The sequence below is a fragment of the Jaculus jaculus genome, chromosome 17, assembly GCF_020740685.1.
Source record: "Jaculus jaculus isolate mJacJac1 chromosome 17, mJacJac1.mat.Y.cur, whole genome shotgun sequence".
Lineage (NCBI taxonomy): Eukaryota > Metazoa > Chordata > Mammalia > Rodentia > Dipodidae > Jaculus > Jaculus jaculus.
The window spans coordinates 20218247-20236048 of NC_059118.1; the positions used below are offsets into that span (position 1 = coordinate 20218247).

At 51.6% G+C, this 17802-nt stretch overlaps 3 protein-coding genes across 9 annotated transcripts in view; 2 read left to right on the plus strand and 1 right to left on the minus strand.

The window, feature by feature from the left end:
• The window catches only part of Abhd14a (abhydrolase domain containing 14A), a 10815-nt gene extending 6072 nt beyond the window's left edge, over positions 1–4743 (plus strand). For all 6 annotated transcript variants that reach the window (XM_045136775.1, XM_004664305.2, XM_045136778.1 and 3 more), the window contains exons 4-5: positions 3959–4194; positions 4400–4743. In XM_045136775.1, coding sequence (XP_044992710.1) covers positions 3959–4194; positions 4400–4582 — 419 coding nt within the window. In that variant the 3' untranslated portion in view covers positions 4583–4743. The remainder of the gene's footprint in view (positions 1–3958; positions 4195–4399) is intronic.
• Positions 4744–6444: 1701 nt separating this feature from the next.
• On the plus strand, positions 6445–12215 carry Acy1 (aminoacylase 1). Its single transcript, XM_004664306.3, has 15 exons — positions 6445–6678; positions 7061–7178; positions 7840–7904; positions 7995–8099; positions 8825–8919; positions 9227–9303; positions 9411–9500; positions 9598–9654; positions 9924–9997; positions 10089–10138; positions 10241–10385; positions 10471–10539; positions 11579–11658; positions 11794–11854; positions 11943–12215. Exons 2-15 carry the CDS (start codon positions 7085–7087, stop codon positions 12105–12107), a joined length of 1227 nt encoding a protein of 408 aa, XP_004664363.2. The 5' UTR covers positions 6445–6678; positions 7061–7084; the 3' UTR covers positions 12108–12215.
• Positions 12216–14603: 2388 nt separating this feature from the next.
• Rpl29 (ribosomal protein L29) lies at positions 14604–17527 on the minus strand. 2 transcript variants are annotated; one of them, XM_004664183.2, is made up of 4 exons: positions 17435–17527; positions 16984–17028; positions 16654–16718; positions 14604–15077 (listed from the first exon to the last, which is right to left on the minus strand). In XM_004664183.2, the coding sequence occupies exons 2-4, from the start codon at positions 17018–17020 to the stop codon at positions 14718–14720; spliced, it is 462 nt and encodes a 153-aa protein (XP_004664240.1). In that variant the 5' UTR covers positions 17021–17028; positions 17435–17527; the 3' UTR covers positions 14604–14717. The 2 variants fall into 2 exon arrangements, with proteins under 2 accessions (XP_004664240.1, XP_044993023.1); XM_045137088.1 differs by having other exon boundaries at positions 16984–17096; positions 17435–17468.
• Positions 17528–17802: the final 275 nt, after the last annotated feature.

Below are 17802 nucleotides of genomic sequence, written 5' to 3' on the forward strand. Positions count from 1 at the left end.
GTCCGCACAAACAGTGGCAGGTCGTGACACAAGAATACAGCATGAAGAAAGTCAGTTGTCATTTCCGCCGTTGAAAACTACAGTGTATTTTTTTTTTAATTTTTTATTTATTTATTTGAGAGCAACAGACACAGAGAGAAAGACGGAGGGAGAGAGAGAGAATGGGCGCGCAAGGGCTTCCAGCCTCTGCAAACGAACTCCAGACGTATGCGCCCCCTTGTGCATCTGGCTAACGTGGGACCTGGGGAACCGAGCCTCGAACCGGGGTCCTTAGGCTTCACAGGCAAGCGCTTAACCGCTAAGCCATCTCTCCAGCCCTACAGTGTATTTTTTTAAGGTAGGTTCTCTCTCTAGCCCCTGGCTGACCTGGAATTCACTCTGTGGTCTCAGGGAGGCCTTGAAGTCATAGCGATCCTCCTGCCTCTGCCTCCTGAGTGCTGGGATTAAAGGCGTGTGCCACCATACCTGGCTTGTATTTTTCTTAATATTTTTATTTTTGTTTATTTATTTGAGACCGAGAGAGGGAAAATGGGCATACCAGGGCCTCTAACCACAGCAAACGAACTCTAGTCCCATGTGCAACCATGTGCATCTGCATTATGTGTGTACTGGGGGATTGAACTTGGGTCATTACCCTTTGCAATAAAGCTCCTTAACCACTAAGCCCCCTTTATTTATTTATTTATTTTTAATTTTTATTAGCATTTTCCATGATTATATAGAAAAATATCCCATGGTCATTCCCTCCCTCCCCCCCACCACACTTTCCCCTCTGAAATTCCATTCTCCATCATATTACCTCCCCACCTCAATCATTGCTTTTTTAACTTTTTTTAAGTGATCGCTAGTTCTGATAGTTAAGATCTATAATCCTAGCTACTCTTGTTTATTTGTATTTTTTTACTTGAGAGCAACAGACAGAGAAAGAGGCAGATAGAGCAAATCGGCGCGCCAGGGCCTCCAACCACTGCAAATGAACTCCAGACGCATGGGTCCCCTTGTACATCTGGCTAAAATGGGTCCTGGGGAATCGAGCTTCAAACCAGGGTCCTTAGACTTCACAGGCAATCGCTTAGCTGCTAAGCCATTGCTCCAGCCCTGTTTTTGTTGTTTTTTGATTTTTTTTTTTTTTTACTGTAAAAATGATCTGTGCTGTCATTTGGGGCTGTTTTTCATGTGTGTGGAGTGGTGTGTGTGTATAGCATATGCATGTGTGTACAGCTGTGCTAGCCCCATACACGGGTGTGAAGGTCAGAAGCGAACACTTCTTCGTCGCTCTTCAACATATTCCCTTGAGTTGTGTCTCTCTCTCTCTCTGAACTTGGAACTGCTCTTTCACAGACTGTCTGACCAGCTAGTTCCAGTGAGCCTCCCGCCTCCGACCCCTCACAAGTCTGGGGTTACAAGCTGAATGCCATGTAAAGCTTTTGACGTGGGTGCGGAGGATCAAATCCAGGCTTCGTGCTTGCATAGCAAACACTCTTACCTATTGGACACGCCTTTAGTCCCAGCACTAAGAAGGTAGAGGTAAAAGGATCACTGTGAGTTCGAGGTCAGCCTGAGACTACATAGTGAATTCCAGGTCAGCCTGGGCTAGAGTAAAACCCTACCTCAAAAAAAAAAAAAAAAAAAAAAGTATAATTTGAGAGACCCTTTTGACAAGTATGGAAAGACTGAAACCATAGAAGTTATAGAAGAACATGGAAAAAAAAAACAGTGAAAAAGGGTTGTAGGGATGGCTTAGCGGTTAAGCTGTTTGCCTGCAAAGCCAAAAGATCCAGGTTCAATTCCCCAGGACCCACATAAGCCAGATGCACAAGGTGATGCATGCATCTGGAGTTCATTTGCAGAGGCTGGAGGCCCTGGCATCTCCCCATTCTTTCTTTCTATATGCTTCTTTCTCTCTCTTTCCCTCTCTCAAATAAAGAAATATTTAAGGGCTGGAGAGATGGCTTAGCGGTTAAGCGCTCGCCTATGAAGCCTATGGACCCTGGTTCGAGGCTCGGTTCCCCAGGTCCCACGTTAGCCAGATGCACAAGGGGGCGCACGCGTCTGGAGTTCGTTTGCAGTGGCTGGAAGCCCTGGTGCGCCCATTCTCTCTCTCTCCCTCTGTCTTTCTCTCTGTGTCTGTTGCTCTCAAATAAATAAATAAATAAATATTTTTTTTTAAAAAAGAAATATTTTAAAAAAAAAGTATAAAAGAGGACTTGCTTTTGTAACATTTTAAAACCTTTTGCAATAGCCAGAGGCCCTGGTGTGCCCATTCTCTCTCTCTCTCTCTCTCTCTCTCTAGTAAATAAATTAAATATTCAAAAAACTTTTTTGGGGGTGCTGGAGAGGTGGTTTAGTGATTAAGACACTTGCCTACAAAGCATATATATATATACAATTTTTTTTTTTGAGGTAGGGTCTCACTCTAGCCCAGGCTGACCTGGAAATCACTATGTACTCTCAGGATGGCCTCGAACTCATGGCGATCCTCCTACCTCTGCCTCCCAAATGCTGGGATTAAAGGCATGCACCACCATGCCCAGCTCAATATTTTTTTTTTTTTAAAGAATGGCATTTGAGCTGGAGAGATGGCTTACGGTTAAGGTGCTTGCCTGCAAAGCCTAAGGACTCATGTTAGATTCCCCAGGACCCAGGTAAACCATATACACAAGGTGGTGCATGCGTCTGGAGTTTGTTTGCAGCAGCTGGAGGTCCTGGCATGATCATTCTCTCTGTGTCTGTCTTTCTGTCTCTCTCTCTCTCTTCTTTCAAATAAATAAAATATTTTTAAAAGAATGGTATTTAAAAAAAAAAAAAACTTTTTTTCTATTTAGTTTTTTAAGGTAGGGCCTCGCTCTTGTCCAGGCTGACCTGGAATTCACTATGGAGTCTCAGGCTGGCCTGAAACTCACAGTGATCCTCCTACCTCAGCCTCCCAAGTGCTGGGATTAAAGGAGTGCACCACCATACTGGCTTTGTCCGACTTTTGATGATCATGATACAATTGGTAACATTGTTCAGAAACACGCTATTTTTTTAAATTTTTCTAATTTATTTTTATTTGAAACAGAGAGAGAGAGATAATGGGGATACCAAGGCCTCTAGCCACTGCAAATGAATTCCAGATGCATGTGCTACCATGTACATCTGGTTTATGGGACCTGGAGAATTGAACCTGGGTCCTTAGGCTTCACGGGCAAGTGCCTTAATGGTTAAGCCATCTCTCCAGCCCAAAGCACCATACTATTAAGGGACATAATTGTGAAATGGAAAAGGCCCTTTCTTTTTTAAAAATATTTTTATTTATTTATTCGCAAGCAGAGAGAAAAGAAACAGAATAGGTGTGCCTGGGCCTCTTTCTGTCTGTGTGCTTGCAAATAAAATAAAATATTTTATTTATTTATTTATTTGAGAGAGAAGCAGAGAGAGAGAGAATGGGTATGACAGGGCCTCCAGCCCCTGCAAATGAACTCTAGACGCATGTGTCACCTTGTGCATCTGGCTTACGTGAGTCCTGGGGGGGAATCAAACCTGGGTCCTTTGGCTTTGCAGGCAAACACCTTAACCGCTAAGCCATTTCTCCAGCCTGTTCTTTTCTTTTGGGGGGGGGCAGTGTGTGTGTGTGTGTGTGTGTGTGTGTGTGTGTGTGTACACACCAGGGCCTCTTGCCACTGCAAATAGAACACTAGGTACCTGGGCCACTTTTGAGATCTGGTTTTATATGGAAGGCTGGGGAATTAAATCCGGGTCAGTAGGCTTTGTAAATAAGCATCTTTAACTGATGACCCATCTCCCTAATCTCTGAAAAGTGTTTTCAGGCAGGCCAGTTGTATTACAAATAATTGCACCCAGGAATTGCCGGGTAGGCTGTACCATGTGCCACTGGGCCCCATCTCTTGTTCCCCACCGTGATGAGCAGGAAGTCCTGAGCACTTCCTAGCCCCTCTCGGGCTGCATCTGTTCCCAGGTTTTGGTAACTCGGCACCTTCCAAGGAGACAAGCACGGCGGCTGGGCGAGCCGAGCTGCTGGAGCGGGTGCTGCAGGACCTGGAGGTGCAGAAGGCCGTGTTAGTGAGCCCCTCTCTGAGTGGCCGCTATGCTCTGCCCTTCCTGATGCGAGCCCACCATCAGCTACGTGGATTTGTGCCCATTGCACCCACCTCCACCCAGGACTACACCCCAGAGCAGTTCTGGACTGTAAAGGTATTTAGAGAAGGACCTCCCAAGATCCTGCCACTTGATCCTGGCCCGTGTCACGCGGGAGCAGTCAGGGAGATGCCCCCCCCCAGATCGTGGATGGAAAGAAGGGAAGAGGTGGGGTGTTATGAGGAAGGCTCCCTATGGGAACAGCTTAGGTGGCAGAGCCTCACCAGGCCCCAGGATTAAAGTCTCTTGCCTTGCCCTGCAGACCCCAACTCTTATCCTTTATGGGGAACTGGACCACACCCTGGCACAGGAGTCGCTACGTCAGCTCCGCCACCTGCCCAACCACTCCGTGGTGAAACTACCAAATGCGGGCCATGCCTGCTACCTCCACAAGCCGCAGGACTTCCACCTCGCCCTGCTGGCCTTCCTTGACCATTTGCCTTGAACTAGCCCACTTCCCAGGTGGGAAGTGGCTTTGAAGGGTTTAACGGCACTCTCTAACCCTAACCCTCCCTGGCTGGGGTTGGAGGACTGAGGGCAGATAGGCCCAGCCAGGATTGCTCATTTCATTTCACAGGTGCAATAAATAAAAGTGTATTTGTCTTACCTGGAGTGTGACATATTGTATCTTCTCACCTGCTTTGGGAGAGGTAGGAAGCCAGAGCGAATCTGGGACTGCTTGGAGATTGAGGAGTCTGTGGGGAGGGGAGGTCCTTTAGCAGCCCAAGAGTCCAAGAGTGTACCACTTCCTCACTATCTGCCCTTGCTTCTCTTTGCCTTGGTTTCCTCATCTGTAAAATGGGTGTGATGGTAATGTCTAACTGGGAGAGGGCTTGTAAGACTGACTGGGTAAGTGAAGCTCTTGGTGGAGTGGGACTGGGAGACTTGGGGGCGTGGGTTATGGGTCTGCTGCGTTTCCACTGGGATTAGTGGGAGGCGGAGGGTCACATTGCAGCTGAACCGAGTAAAGAACACAGTGAATGTGTGCAGGTAGAGATGGCGCCAGGGTTTAAGAATTAAAGTAATATCGTTATTGAACCACCAGGCCTGTTTGCTTCTTTGTTATGGGTGGGTGAGCAGCCAGAGACTTCAACCCCAACGAGGGTGGGACAAACCCTTCCTAAGCTCTCCCTGTCTCTCTCCTTGGTCCAATGGTTGAAGTCAAGTTGTCAATGCCCTACCCACCATCCCCCAAGCTGGTTCAACCTTTGGCGCACAGGGTAGAAAGCTAGGTGGGTGTACAAGGAGCAGCCAGGTGCACAGATGGGCAGCTATAACTGTGTGTAGGGTGCTGCTGTTTCCTCACTTCTCACGAGGCACCCAGTCACTTTCGCCCTTCACCTCACACTCAATCCCCACACTATATGGTGAGGTCCACTGTTAATGCGGATTTCACCACACCTCGTAGCATGGTCAGAGTCACACGTTTTCTTTTTTCCAATATTTTATATGTTTATTTGAGAGACAGGCAGATACAGAGAATGGGCGTGCCAGGGCTTCTAGCCACCGCAAACAAACTCCAGACACATGCACCACCTTGTGCACCTGGTTAAGTGGGTACTGGGTCCTCAAGCTTCGCACGCAAGTGCCTTAACCACTTAAGCCATCTCTCCAGCCCCAGAGTCACACGTTTTCTATCATGTGGGCATTTCCTTCATTGCTGACATTGTCTGAAACGCCCACTCTGTGCCTGGCCAGAATCAGGCACGTGGACCAACCCCATCTCCCCCCCCCCCGCCCCCCTGCACGGAGTTCCCAGCGTGGGGAGGGCACACACTAACTCCAAACCTCTACAAGCGGAATGGGGCAGCCCGGGGAGAGCCTCCCTGGGCAGTGGAAGCAAGATTTACTGCTGGGCGTGGTGGCGCACGCCTTTAATGCCAGCAGAGGTGGGAGGGTCGCAGTGAGTTCGAAGCCAGCCTGAGACTCCATAGTGAATTCCAGGTCAGCCTCGGCTAGAGCAAGACCCTATCTCGAAAAACAAAAATCATAAAAGAAAAGAAAGGAAAGGGTAGACGGACGAGAGAGGATCGGATCAGAGAGGCACAGAAGGGTCAATGCAACCCAGGGAGCAGAGATTGCAGCGGCGCCTTTTAGCTCCTGGCCCGCCCTCTTTCCCTGTCGCGAGGCTAAAGGAGGAGGAGGAGAAGGAGGAGGAGGAGGAGGAGGGGCGATCGAGCTCCGGGACCAGGCTTGGGGGTGTGGCCTGGGGCAGGGCAGGGACAGCCCGGGAGCTCAGGGCGGAGCTGACCGCCTCGGGGGACACCCCCAGGGGCGGTGTCCGGGATCTCTACGTCCAGTAGAGCAGCGGAGGCCCCACGCAGAGCCAGGCGGGGACGTCCGCGCCGAGCGGGCTGCAGGAGCTGGGACGGCCCTGACTTGCATGCAGACTCCGGTTTCCGCCCCACGATCCCGCCACGTGGTGGGCGGATCCGGGCGGTTTTGAGCTTGCGACCTCGGTGAACCCTGGAGTCCCGGCCACAGCCCCGAGAGCGTGCGCTAAGAAGCGAGCACGGGCCCGGAGACCAAGGAGAGAGCCAGGTGGGGAGTGGGGAGGCTTGGGGAAGGGTTGAAGGATCTGAGGCTCCCAGATGGGGAAGGCAGGCATTTGGGGAAAATATTTTGAAGACGGCACCGATTCAGGGCGGTTATCAGCCACTTCCTAGCTGTCCCTGAGCCTCAACTTTCTTTTCTGCAAAGTGGGCACTCAGAGGCACAAACTTCCTGGAGCTTTTTTTGGGGGGGGGCGGTTAAATGAGAAAGTGGGTTGAAAACAGCCTGCACAGCGCCTGGCACGGGATAGGGACACCAAAGCAAGATGCCCTCTCCCTGTGGAACTGCACTGGGAAAGGCCGGTATGCAGGTGGAGCCCACCGGGCCCCAGCTGCTGGGTGGTGGGAGTTAGCCATTCGCTTTGTCCCAGCTCTACCCGCGCGCGCGCGGCACCATGTCCAGCAAGGGTCCGGAGGGCGAGCACCCGTCCGTGACGCTCTTCCGCCAGTACCTGCGAATCCGCACTGTGCAGCCCAAGCCCGATTACGGTGAGAACTCGGGGTCCCCAGGGCCAGTGATGGGTGGGCCTCAGGAATGGGGTAGAGGCACACACCTTTAATCCCAGCACTGTAAGGAATGCAGAATGTGTGCAGGCAGGTAGAGATGGCACTGGGGTTTAGGAATTAAAATAGCATTGTTATTGAACCACCAGGCCTGTTTGCTTCTTCGTGATGGGTGGGTGAGCGGGGCAGAGGCCGAGGTAGGAGGATGGCTGTGAGTTCGAAGCCATGCTGAGACTCCATAGTGAATTCCAGGTCAGCCTGGGCTAGGGCGAGACACTACCTTGAAAAAAACCGCAAATAAATAAATAAATAAAAACTCCCATTCTTTAAGGCAATCAGCTTGGTGGCTGGGAATCCAGATACATAGGTCCAAATTCCTGTTGTGAGTTTTAGCAGTTATGGCATGATGGGTGAGGCTCTATGGGACTCTAGGCCCTAACTTCACCATCTTTAAGAAAGATAACACCTGCTTTGGATCCTGGACTTTCCCCCTGAACTTGCACAGAAGGTCACTGGCTGGCCAAAGATTTCTTCTTGTTCCTTGGGGAACAAATGCAGGTGTCTCTGACGGGTGTGGACTCTTGTTAAGAGAGGTAGTAGCCCATCTCCAGGCTAGTGGGAGCACCACGGTCCTTTGTGCCTCCAGGGGCTGCTATAGCCTTCCTTGAGGAAAGAGCCCGCCAGCTGGATTTGAAATGTCAAAAAATAGAGGTGAGCCTGGGGCCCTGAGTAGTGAGAAGCAGTGGGCTTGAGGCACCTCATCGCTCAGTGCTAACCCCCTCCTGTCCAAACCCAATTCAGGTAGTACCTGGTTATGTGATCACTGTGCTGACCTGGCCAGGAACCAACCCTGCTCTCCCCTCCATCTTGCTCAACTCCCACACCGATGTGGTGCCTGTCTTTGAGGTATGTGGGGGGGGGGGGGTATGTGCAAGCCTGATGGACAGAGAGAACATAGATTTCAGAATCCAACTTCAGGCCCATGGTGCTGGTCCCAGCACTAACTCTTATTAAATTTAATATCTGATTTATTGGGTTTTTTTTAAAAGCTTCTCAATTTTAAAATATTTTATTTATTTATTTGAGAGAGAGAAAGAATGAATGGGTGTGCCAGGGCCTTCAGCCAATGCAAATGAATTCCAGATGCATGCACTACCTTGTGCATCTGGCTTGCATGGGTACTAGGGGAATCAAACAGGGTCCTTAGGCTTCACAGGCAAGTACCTTAACCACTAAGCCATCTCTCCAGCCCTATTATTTTATTTGTATTTATTTGAAAGAGAGAGACAGGCAGGTAGAAAGAGAGAATGGGCACACCAGGGCCACTAGCCACTGCAAACAAACTCCAGACGCATTGCGCCACCTTGTGCATCTGGTTTTACGTGGGTCCTGGGGAATCAAACCCAGGTAGGTCCCTAGGCTTTATCTCTCCAGCCCTCCAACACTAACTCTTGGCATCCATATGGCATGACTATGTCACGCAAGTGGCCTTTGTCCAGCAAGGGTTCAATGGCCAGGGCAGAGGTGGAGGCAGGGGACGGGAAGGCAATCAGCCACTCTCTTCAGCCCTCTCTTGCCTTTCTCACCACCCGGATTCTATGGTGGGCACCTCTTCCCATCCCTGCCCCCAGGAACATTGGAGTCATGACCCCTTTGAGGCCTTCAAGGATCCCGAGGGCTACATCTATGCCAGGGGCACCCAGGACATGAAGAGTGTCAGCATCCAGTGAGTGTCCTCCAGTCCCGGTGCCCCATTGTGGCCCCCTGGACTGGCCAGAAATGTGGGGATGTGATTGGGAAAACATAAGAGCAAGGATCATCTTGACCTTCTGCCTTAGGCAGGTGTTACTGTCATGACTGTTGCATGGATAGGGAGACTGAGGGGCAGAGAGGGGCAAGGATTTTTTTCTGGAGAGCCTGTCAGGCCATGGTAGGATAGGGTCCAGGACACAGGACTGTGTCCTACCACCCTACCTGCTGGGTCACCCTGAGTATCTGGTGGCTCCCTCAGCACTTGGTTTTTGCCCCCTCAGATACCTGGAGGCTGTGAGAAGGCTGAAGGAAGACGGCCACCATTTCCCTAGAACTATCCACATGACCTTTGTGCCTGGTAGGCGTGGCTTGGGGGAGATGCATTTTGGGAAGGCGGGGGGCAGGAGGGGGAGGATGTGTTCTGAGCTCCCGCTTCCCCATCTCACATCGCTGATGCTTTTACAGATGAGGAGGTCGGAGGCCACAAAGGCATGGAGCTGTTCGTGCACCGGCCTGAGTTCCAGGCTCTGCGGGCAGGCTTTGCCCTGGATGAGGGTGAGCAAGTTGGCAAGCCTCTAAGCAGCCACGCAGAGGGTAGAGAGGCCCCAGGGAGGAGCTGGATCCCTCTACCCTGTGAACCTTTCTCCCTCAGGTCTGGCCAACCCCACCGATGCTTTCACTGTCTTTTATAGCGAGCGGAGCCCTTGGTGTAAGTATGGGCTTAGAGGGAGGGGTTCACTGTACACGTGGGGACAGCGGCCTGCTCAGAGCTCTTACAGTTGAGTAGTTCCCCCAGATCTTTGTCTCCCTGGCCTCTGACTATGGCCAGGGAAAGACACTATGCCATGGGCTCAGAATGGAACTGAGCCCTGCCATAGGACCTTAGAATGAGAGGGCGACATCTTGGCCTACCCAAGGGCTGATTGTGTTTCTGGCCCTCTTCATGCCGACACTCTGTTCCCCTCCACTCCCTTGTAGGGGTGCGGGTCACGTGCACTGGGAAGCCAGGCCATGGCTCCCGCTTTATCGAGGACACCGCCTCAGAGAAGCTGGTGTGTGGCCCACAGGGAGCGTGGGCGTTTGTGAGGGGCGGGAGGGTCTGTCCTTGGGTCACTCTAGCATCTTATCTCATAACTCTCCTAGCACAAGGTCATGAGCTCCATCCTGGCATTCCGGGAGAAGGAAAAGCAGAGGTGAGGCAGCCCGGGTAGGGGGTGGCTCTGCAGGGAAGTTGTGCCAGGCGAGAGGAAAGCTGAGCTTTTCATCTGCCCCCTCCCCCCCCACCACCACCGCAGGCTGCAGTCTAACCCTGGCCTGAAGGAGGGGGCTGTGACCTCCGTGAACCTGACCAAGCTGGAGGGCGGTGTGGCCTACAACGTGGTACCTGCCACCATGAGCGCAGGCTTTGATTTCCGTGTGGCACCGGATGTGGACCTGAAGGTGCCACCTCCACCCGGGGTTTGGGGGAAGAGAGTCCAGGGTCTCAACCCTGCTCCGGGGACTCAGCTGGTGCCCCTTCTCTTAGGCCTTCGAGGAGCAGCTGCAGAGCTGGTGCCGGGCAGCTGGCGACGGGGTCACCTTCGAGTTTATTCAGGTGAGGCCTAAGGTGGGAGAGCCTGGGTGCCGGGGGAGATGGCTCGCCGAGTGTGTGAGAGCGTGGCAACATGCGCCTGGGTCTGTCTGAGCTTAGCTTTGACAGACGTTTCGCTTACCCAGTGAGCCTTAGCCGTAGAGGCCATTGTGGGTGTTGGGCAATACAGTGAGGGTAAATTAGTCTCAAGTTTCACCCCATGCTCCTTAGAGCATGAAGGGTAGGCATAAAATGTTTGCATTATGTACTCTGATATGAGTATGCACACAACGTCCAAGAAAAAAAATTAAGACCTCGCCAGGCATGGGGACACACGCCTTTGACCCCAGCACTCAGGGAGGTCAAGATAAGGGGATCACTGTGAGTTTGAGGCCACCCTGAGACTCCATAGTGAATCCCATGTCAGCCTGGACTAGAGCGAGACCCTACCTCAAAAAGAAAAACAAAAAAAAAAAGGGCTGGAGAGATGGCTTCATGGTTAAGGCGCATGCCTGTGAAGCCTAAGGACCCAGGTTCGATTCTCCAGGTCTCACATAAGCCACATGCATGCACATGGTGACGCATGTGTCTGGAGTTCATTTGTAGTGGCTAGAGACCCTGGCACACCCATTCTCACTTTTTGTCTGTCTCTGTCTCTAATAAGTAAATAAAAATAAATTAAAAAAAATTAAAACCTTAAAGTCTAAGAACATTCTACCAGTCTGAGGCCTGAGGCAGTTGACAATAGACAGGAAGAAAATAGCTGGGCGTGGGGTCTCATGCCTTTAATCCCAGCACATGGGAGACAGGGAGGATCGCTGTGAGTTCAGGGCTACCCTGAGTCTACATAGTGAGTTCCAGGTCAGCCTGGGCTAGAGTGAGACCCTACCTCAAAAAAAAAAAAAAAAAGGAGGGGCATGAAAGGTCCCAAGTCTGGGGCTGCACTGGCCATTTGGAAGTCTGGTAGGAAGGCAAGTGGGGGTGCGTATATCTTACGCTGGCCACTCTGTGAGAAAGAGAGCCAAATGTCCCAGCTGATCCTGCCGTCTCTCCCCCTCTTTAGAAGTGGACAGAGCCCCGAGTGACACGTACTGATGATGCAGACCCCTGGTGGGCGGCTTTCAGCAAAGTTTGCGAGGACATGTGAGCACTAATGAGCCTTCCTCCCCTAGCCTAGCTGCCTGCTCCTCTCCTCCCACCGTCCCCCATCCCTGCCTCTCTCGAATGTCCGCTTCTCCCCTCGTCTGCCTCCTGAGTCACCAGGCTCTTCCCCTTCAGGAACCTCACTCTGGAGCCAGAGATCTTCCCTGCTGCCACCGACAGTCGCTACATCCGTGCGGTGAGCTGTTCACGGGGCAGTGCGGGGCGTGGGGCTGTCCGGAAATGCTGGCTTGCCCCTAACAGCGCTCTCCCTCTCACCCCCGCAGGTGGGGGTCCCGGCTCTGGGCTTCTCCCCCATGAACCGCACGCCCGTGCTGCTGCATGACCACAACGAGCGGCTGCACGAGGCCGTGTTCCTGCGTGGGATTGACATATACACACGGCTACTGCCTGCCCTGGCCAGCGTGCCCGCCCTGCCTGCTGATAGCTGAGCCCTGTGTCCAGTCCCTGACGCTGCCAACCCATGTGGTCCCAAAGGCCTCTCTTCCCCTTGAGTAATAATAAAGGCAGTATGGACAGGGCCTCTCCTGAAGTACTTACGCTGTGGGCGGTCCTTCCCCACCACCAACACTACTGTCTGCCCCTTGCACAGCACGCCGGTGATCCAGTACCACCCAGCCACATCTGTGCCAAGCAGGTGGCCACCATATTTATAATCTGAGCTGCGAGGGTGGTATCACTCTCATCAAAAGCAGGTACTAGGGCTGGAGGGAGAGATGGTTGAGTGGTTAAGCGCATGCCTGTGAAGCCTAACAACCCCCTGGTTCGAGGCTCGATTCCCCAGGACCCACGTAAGACAGATGTGCAAGGGGGCGCACGTGTCTGGAGTTCATTTGCAGTGGCTGGAGGCCCTGGCATGCCCATTCTTTCTCTCTCTCTGCCGCTCTCAAATAAATAAATAAAAATAAGCAACAATTAAAAAGTAACTTTAAAAAAAAAAGCAGATACTAGGCTGGACGTGATGGTACATGCCGCTTTTAATCCCAGCACTCAGGAGGCAGAGGTAGGAAGACTGTCATGAGTTCCAGGCCACCCTGAGACTACACAGTGAATTCCAGGTCAGCATGGACTAGCAAGACCCTACCTTAAAAAAAAAAAAAAAAATTTAAAAAGCAGGGCTGGAGAGATGGCTTAGCAGTTAAGGCACTTGCCTGCAAAGCCAAAGGGATCCGGTTTGATTCCCATGTAAATCCGATGTACAAGGTGAGGCATGTCTGGAGTTTGTTTGCAGTGGCTGTTAGCCCTGATGTACCTATCTGCCTCTTCCTCTCTCTCAAATATATTTAATATATATATTTGCAAGCTATGACTGCCTTTTCAAATATATGTGTTACAAGGCAAGAGTGAGAATGGATGCACCAGAGCCTCTAGATGCATGCACCACTTTGTGCACCTGGCCTTCTTTGGGTACTGGGGAATCGAACCTGGGTCATTAGGCATTGCAAACAACTGCCTTAACCACCGAGCCATCTCTAGCCCACGACTGCCTTTTTTCACTAGCCTGTTTTGCCAACACCCATGGGCTGCGGTGGTGACAGGAGTCCTGGTAGACGAGCTCTTTCCTCTGAGACCCAACTTACTGGCCAGTGATCAGGACCAGCACATACAGACGGGGTCCAGGAGTTGGGGTACAAAATGTCAACTCTTATAGGGACCTGGCTTGACAATGACTAGAGCCATTTTTAGTTGTAACCAGCATTTTACCCACCAGATGGGCTTGATACACAGAAGAAACCCTACCATTAAGACTGCCAATCATTTGCTGCTTGACAGGACTATGTCTTTTTTTTTTTTTTTAAGAGAGGAGAGATAAGAGAACAGGCACACCAGGACCTCAGCAACTGATATCAAACTCGATGATAGCACTGCCTGGTGGGCATGTGCGGCCCTGTGCTTGCCTCACCTTCGTCCATCTGGCTAACGTGGGATCTGCAGAATAGAACATGGGTCCTTAGGCTTCACAGGCCAACACCTTGACCATTGAGCCATCTCTCCAGCCCTGGGAGGTTGTTTTTTGAGAAAGCCCAGTTGGCTTCAGGCCAGCTTTGTCTCGCTTAGCTTACCGACAAATCCTCCTGCACCAGGATGCCACACAGACTGCATTCGGTCCCTCATTAACACTGCCTTTTGATATAACCCGGGCTTTGCCCACCTTCTGCCTTTGGGGGTGTTTCTCTTCCCAGGTTTCCCTGAAACAGCCTTGGGCGGCCGGCAGCATCAAGTATCAGCTATGACCTCAGAAACTGAGCCACACGACCGGAGGCAGGAAGTTTTTAATGTACCTAGTTATAACAACCTGTTTACACTGACCCCACTGTCCACTTCTGCAGGGCAAGAATAGAAGCCTGACTTGGGGTCTCCTTAGACAGGATCCTTGCCTCCTGCAGACTAGAGCTCCCTAAGGGATTTCTCATAGCAACCTCCAACCCTTCCTATCCATGTAATCTAACACACTTCACAGGTGGGGAATACCATGTCCCAGGCTGCACTGGTGTAAGTACAGTCCTTTCTGAGAAGGCTGGACTGAGTAACCCTAGTTTTGAAGATTAAGTAACCAGGAAGGGCTCCAATACTGCATTCTACAGACAGCATCCAGGACACCTATTTGTTTGTTCCACATCTGTAGCTGGGAATGGGGGCTTGTGTATAATCCCAGCATTCAAATTCAGGGCCAGCCTGGGCTAGCATGTCTCAATATCTGGGCCCCCCATACACCCTCCCCAAAAGCCTGTCACGTAGAGGAACAGCAGGGCCACTTCCCAACCCAACTAGTGAAACCCCAACCACTTCATTTACTAAGACCTCGTGCACACCAGGGTTTCCTGACCAACCCACACCCTACCCGTGGGAAGCTGAAATCTTCCACTTTCAGAAGGTGGCATCAACTCCACCTCCAACCTCTGCTCAGGAAGACAGACACAGGCCAGTTAACAGATCCTGCCGTAAGTTTATTTGTAGAAATGGCCCAGGACACCTGCCATCTGCAAACAGCCCAGGGGACATGCCAGTCCATCTGTCTTTACATTGGTGGACGGAGAGCTTTACTGTGGGGCCTTGGCACCCTTGGGAGCCTGAGCTGGAGCGGAAGGTGCAGCCTGGGCCGGGGCCTTAGCTGGAGCTGCAGCCTGGGCCTTGGGTTTTGTTTGGCAGAGCCTGCGACTCTTGGCGATGTAGGTACGAACACGCTTGCCAAGCTTGGGGTGGGCAATGAAGGCGAGTCGGCTGAGCTTGCGGCCGGGGCCCTTGGGGAGCTTGGGCTTGGACTGCTTGGGCTTGACGAGGGCCTTGATGGCCTCGGCGCGCGCGCTCATTGCCTTCGCGTTGTTGGCCTGCATCTTCTTCAGGCCCTTCTTGTTGTGCTTCTTGGCAAAACGCATGTTCCTCAGGAACTTGGGGTCAACCTGCAAAGCAAGAAATGTGTCAGTAGCAAGCAGCACCCAAGGGTCTCCAAGTCATCTACTGGAATCCCTTTCCGCAAGTGCCTGATGCTGTAAAGACAGCAAGAGGCCAACCTTAAACATGGCAGGCTGCCCTCTGGTAAGGTTGTAGGACATGAACTTCCTAGAACAGTTAGCAGAAAAAGAAAAGGACTTAGCAGTTAAGGCATATGCCTGTAAAGCCTAAGGACCCAGGTTCTATTCTCCAGGTCCCACGTAAGCCAGATGCACATGGTGGTGCATGTGTCTGGAGTTCGTTTGCAGTGGCAGGAACCCCTGGCATGACCATTCTCACACTCTCTCCTTTTCCTCTGACTCTAAAGAAAGAAAAAAGCCGGAGATTGCCTAGTGGTTAAGGTGCTTGCCTGCAAAGCCTAAGGACCCAGGTTCGACTCCCCAGAACCCACATAAGCCAGATGCACATAGTAGTGTGTGTGTGTCTGGAGTGTTTGCAGTGGCTAGAGGCCCTGGCATGCCCATTCTCTCGCTCAAATTAATAAGCAATAATTTTTTTTAAGATAAACACTCCACCTAGAGTCACCTCCCCACACACATGCACAGGAAGGCAACACTTAAATATCAATAATATTTTATTTATTTGCAAGCAGAAGGAAAGATAAGAGAATGGGTGCACCAGGACATCTAACCACCACAAAGGAACTCCAGATGTGTGCACCACTTTGTGCATCTGGCTTTACGTGGGTAGTGGGTTATTGAACTCAGGTCATTCTAGGCTTTGCAGACAAACGCCTTAACCGCTGAGCCATCTCTCCAGCCCCTCGATACCAACCTTTCCCATCAGACTCACACCAAAGGAGGGTAAGAAGCTGTTCCCAGCCCACTTAACAGATCAGTTCGAGTTCATAATGCTGGTGAGTGAGGTTCAGAAAGATCGTAAGGTACTCAAACAAGACTGCACCTTCCCCTACAGTCTCTGGCCAAGCGAAGGAGATGGGTGGTCATTCTGTTCTCAACAGTTAAGTTGCACCAGGGACTGGAAAAGCCAAGGACAACTTTGCTATCGGTATGGCAGGGTGGAAAAAAGAACAGAGGGTTAGGAGGCCTGGTAAGTCCAAAGAACAGTTACCAGTGCTCAAAGGCTCAAACTTGCAAAGAAAAAAAGAATGGCTTAGCTGTTAAGGCACTTCCTTGCAAGGCCAAAGGACCCAGGTTTGATTCCCCAGGACCATCATGAGCCAGATGTAAAAGGTGGCCCATGTGCTGGAGTTCGTTTGCAGGGGCTGAAGGCCCTGGTGCACCCATTCTTTCTCTCTCAAAGAAACTAAAAAGTATATATTTGTTTGTTCTTTTTTAAAGAGAACTGGACATGGTGGCGCATGCCTTTAATCCCAGCACTTGGGAGGCAGAGGTAAGAGGATCGCATGAGTTCAAGGCCACCCTGAGACTACATAATGGACTCCAGGTCAGCCTGAGCTAGCATGAGACCCTACCTCAAAAAACTAAAAAACACTATACAAGAAGCCCTGGATTGTTCATGCCCAAAAGGGGACACGTTATGATTCTGTGTTTACACACTTACCCCCTTAAGAGACTCGTATCTTTGGGATCGGGGCTTCTTGATGCCATTTCTGTGCCATTTCCGGGCTGTAGGGGGAAATAGAGTTAAGACCGAAAAGTTGCTTTCCTCTACTAAGAGCACCTGATGCCACAGCGGGCAAGACTGGGAAACCATTACTTCCCACAGGTCTTACGATCTGTGTTAAGAAAACCCTTATCGGTGAATACAAACCATTGGAGGTTTCTCAACTGGACCTCCTGGTTCCCAAATCTGCAACAAACCATCAGCTCCTGGCTAATTGGAGGAAGCATGTTCCTACAACCAATCCTTGCCGGGACACGGGGTACTTACACTGGTTGTGCGTGGTGTGGTTCTTGGACTTGGCCATGTCTGCACCTGTGAGAGCGAGAGAGAGACTGAGGCTGAAGATCGCCAAGGCTGGGCCACGTCTGAGGCTGTGTGACCTGGCAGAACCACGAGGCAAGAAGCCTGGGTAAGACTGCGGCACACCCTGGACCTACGACCTCGGCTTAGTCCGCACGACACGGTCCTGCTTCCCAAACCCGAGTAACGATGCGTCGGGAAACGAACCGGAGCGTCCTCCCGGACTCCGCGTATCCCAGCCGTCCCCGCCGCCATCCCCTCTAGGAGGCCCGAGGAGCACCACTCCCGCCCCGCAGCTCCGCTCCCCACAGCCCCACGGCCGGTGCCCCTGTCCTGTCGGCAGCCGACGTCGCACGTCCCGCCACCCGCCGCCGCCCCCGAGTCGCAGATGGCATCGGATGCCTCAGCCAAAACTCACGGCAAGCCGCGGCTTCCGAAGCGCCAGGGACCGGAAGAAAAAGAGAAAGGCCGTAGCGCAACACGGGAAATAGGGTCGACGAAGCCGGAAGGTCCCACTGGAAAAGCTTCCCCCGGTACCGGGAAGAAAGGTTCCAGTGTCTGGAAGAAAAAGCGCAAACTGGACCCGGAGGCGGGGCTATGGGTCTGGGCCCGCCCCTTTCCTAATCGTGGGTTGTTGTTTTTTTTCCTCTCCTTCTCTTGGTCACTTCCCTTTCTCTCGATTTCTTATCCTTTTGTTTATTTTTTTAAATATTATTTATTCATTTATTTGCAAGCAGAGAGAGAGAATGGGCGTTCCAGCACCTCAAGCTACTGCAAACGAACTCC

Bases quoted from the DNA above. Each gene is read 5' to 3' on its own strand.
- Acy1 (XM_004664306.3), top strand. From the start codon at position 7,085: ATGTCCAGCAAGGGTCCGGAGGGCGAGCACCCGTCCGTGACGCTCTTC. The intron at 9,998-10,088 runs GTGTGTGGCCCA...TAACTCTCCTAG, and splicing joins ACACCGCCTCAGAGAAGCTG to CACAAGGTCATGAGCTCCAT. The intron at 10,386-10,470 runs GTGCCACCTCCA...CCCTTCTCTTAG, and splicing joins CACCGGATGTGGACCTGAAG to GCCTTCGAGGAGCAGCTGCA.
- Rpl29 (XM_004664183.2), bottom strand. From the start codon at position 17,020: ATGGCCAAGTCCAAGAACCACACCACGCACAACCAGT. The intron at 16,719-16,983 runs GTAAGTACCCCG...TTCCCCCTACAG, and splicing joins CCACACCACGCACAACCAGT to CCCGGAAATGGCACAGAAAT. The intron at 15,078-16,653 runs GTAAGTGTGTAA...CTTGCTTTGCAG, and splicing joins GATACGAGTCTCTTAAGGGG to GTTGACCCCAAGTTCCTGAG.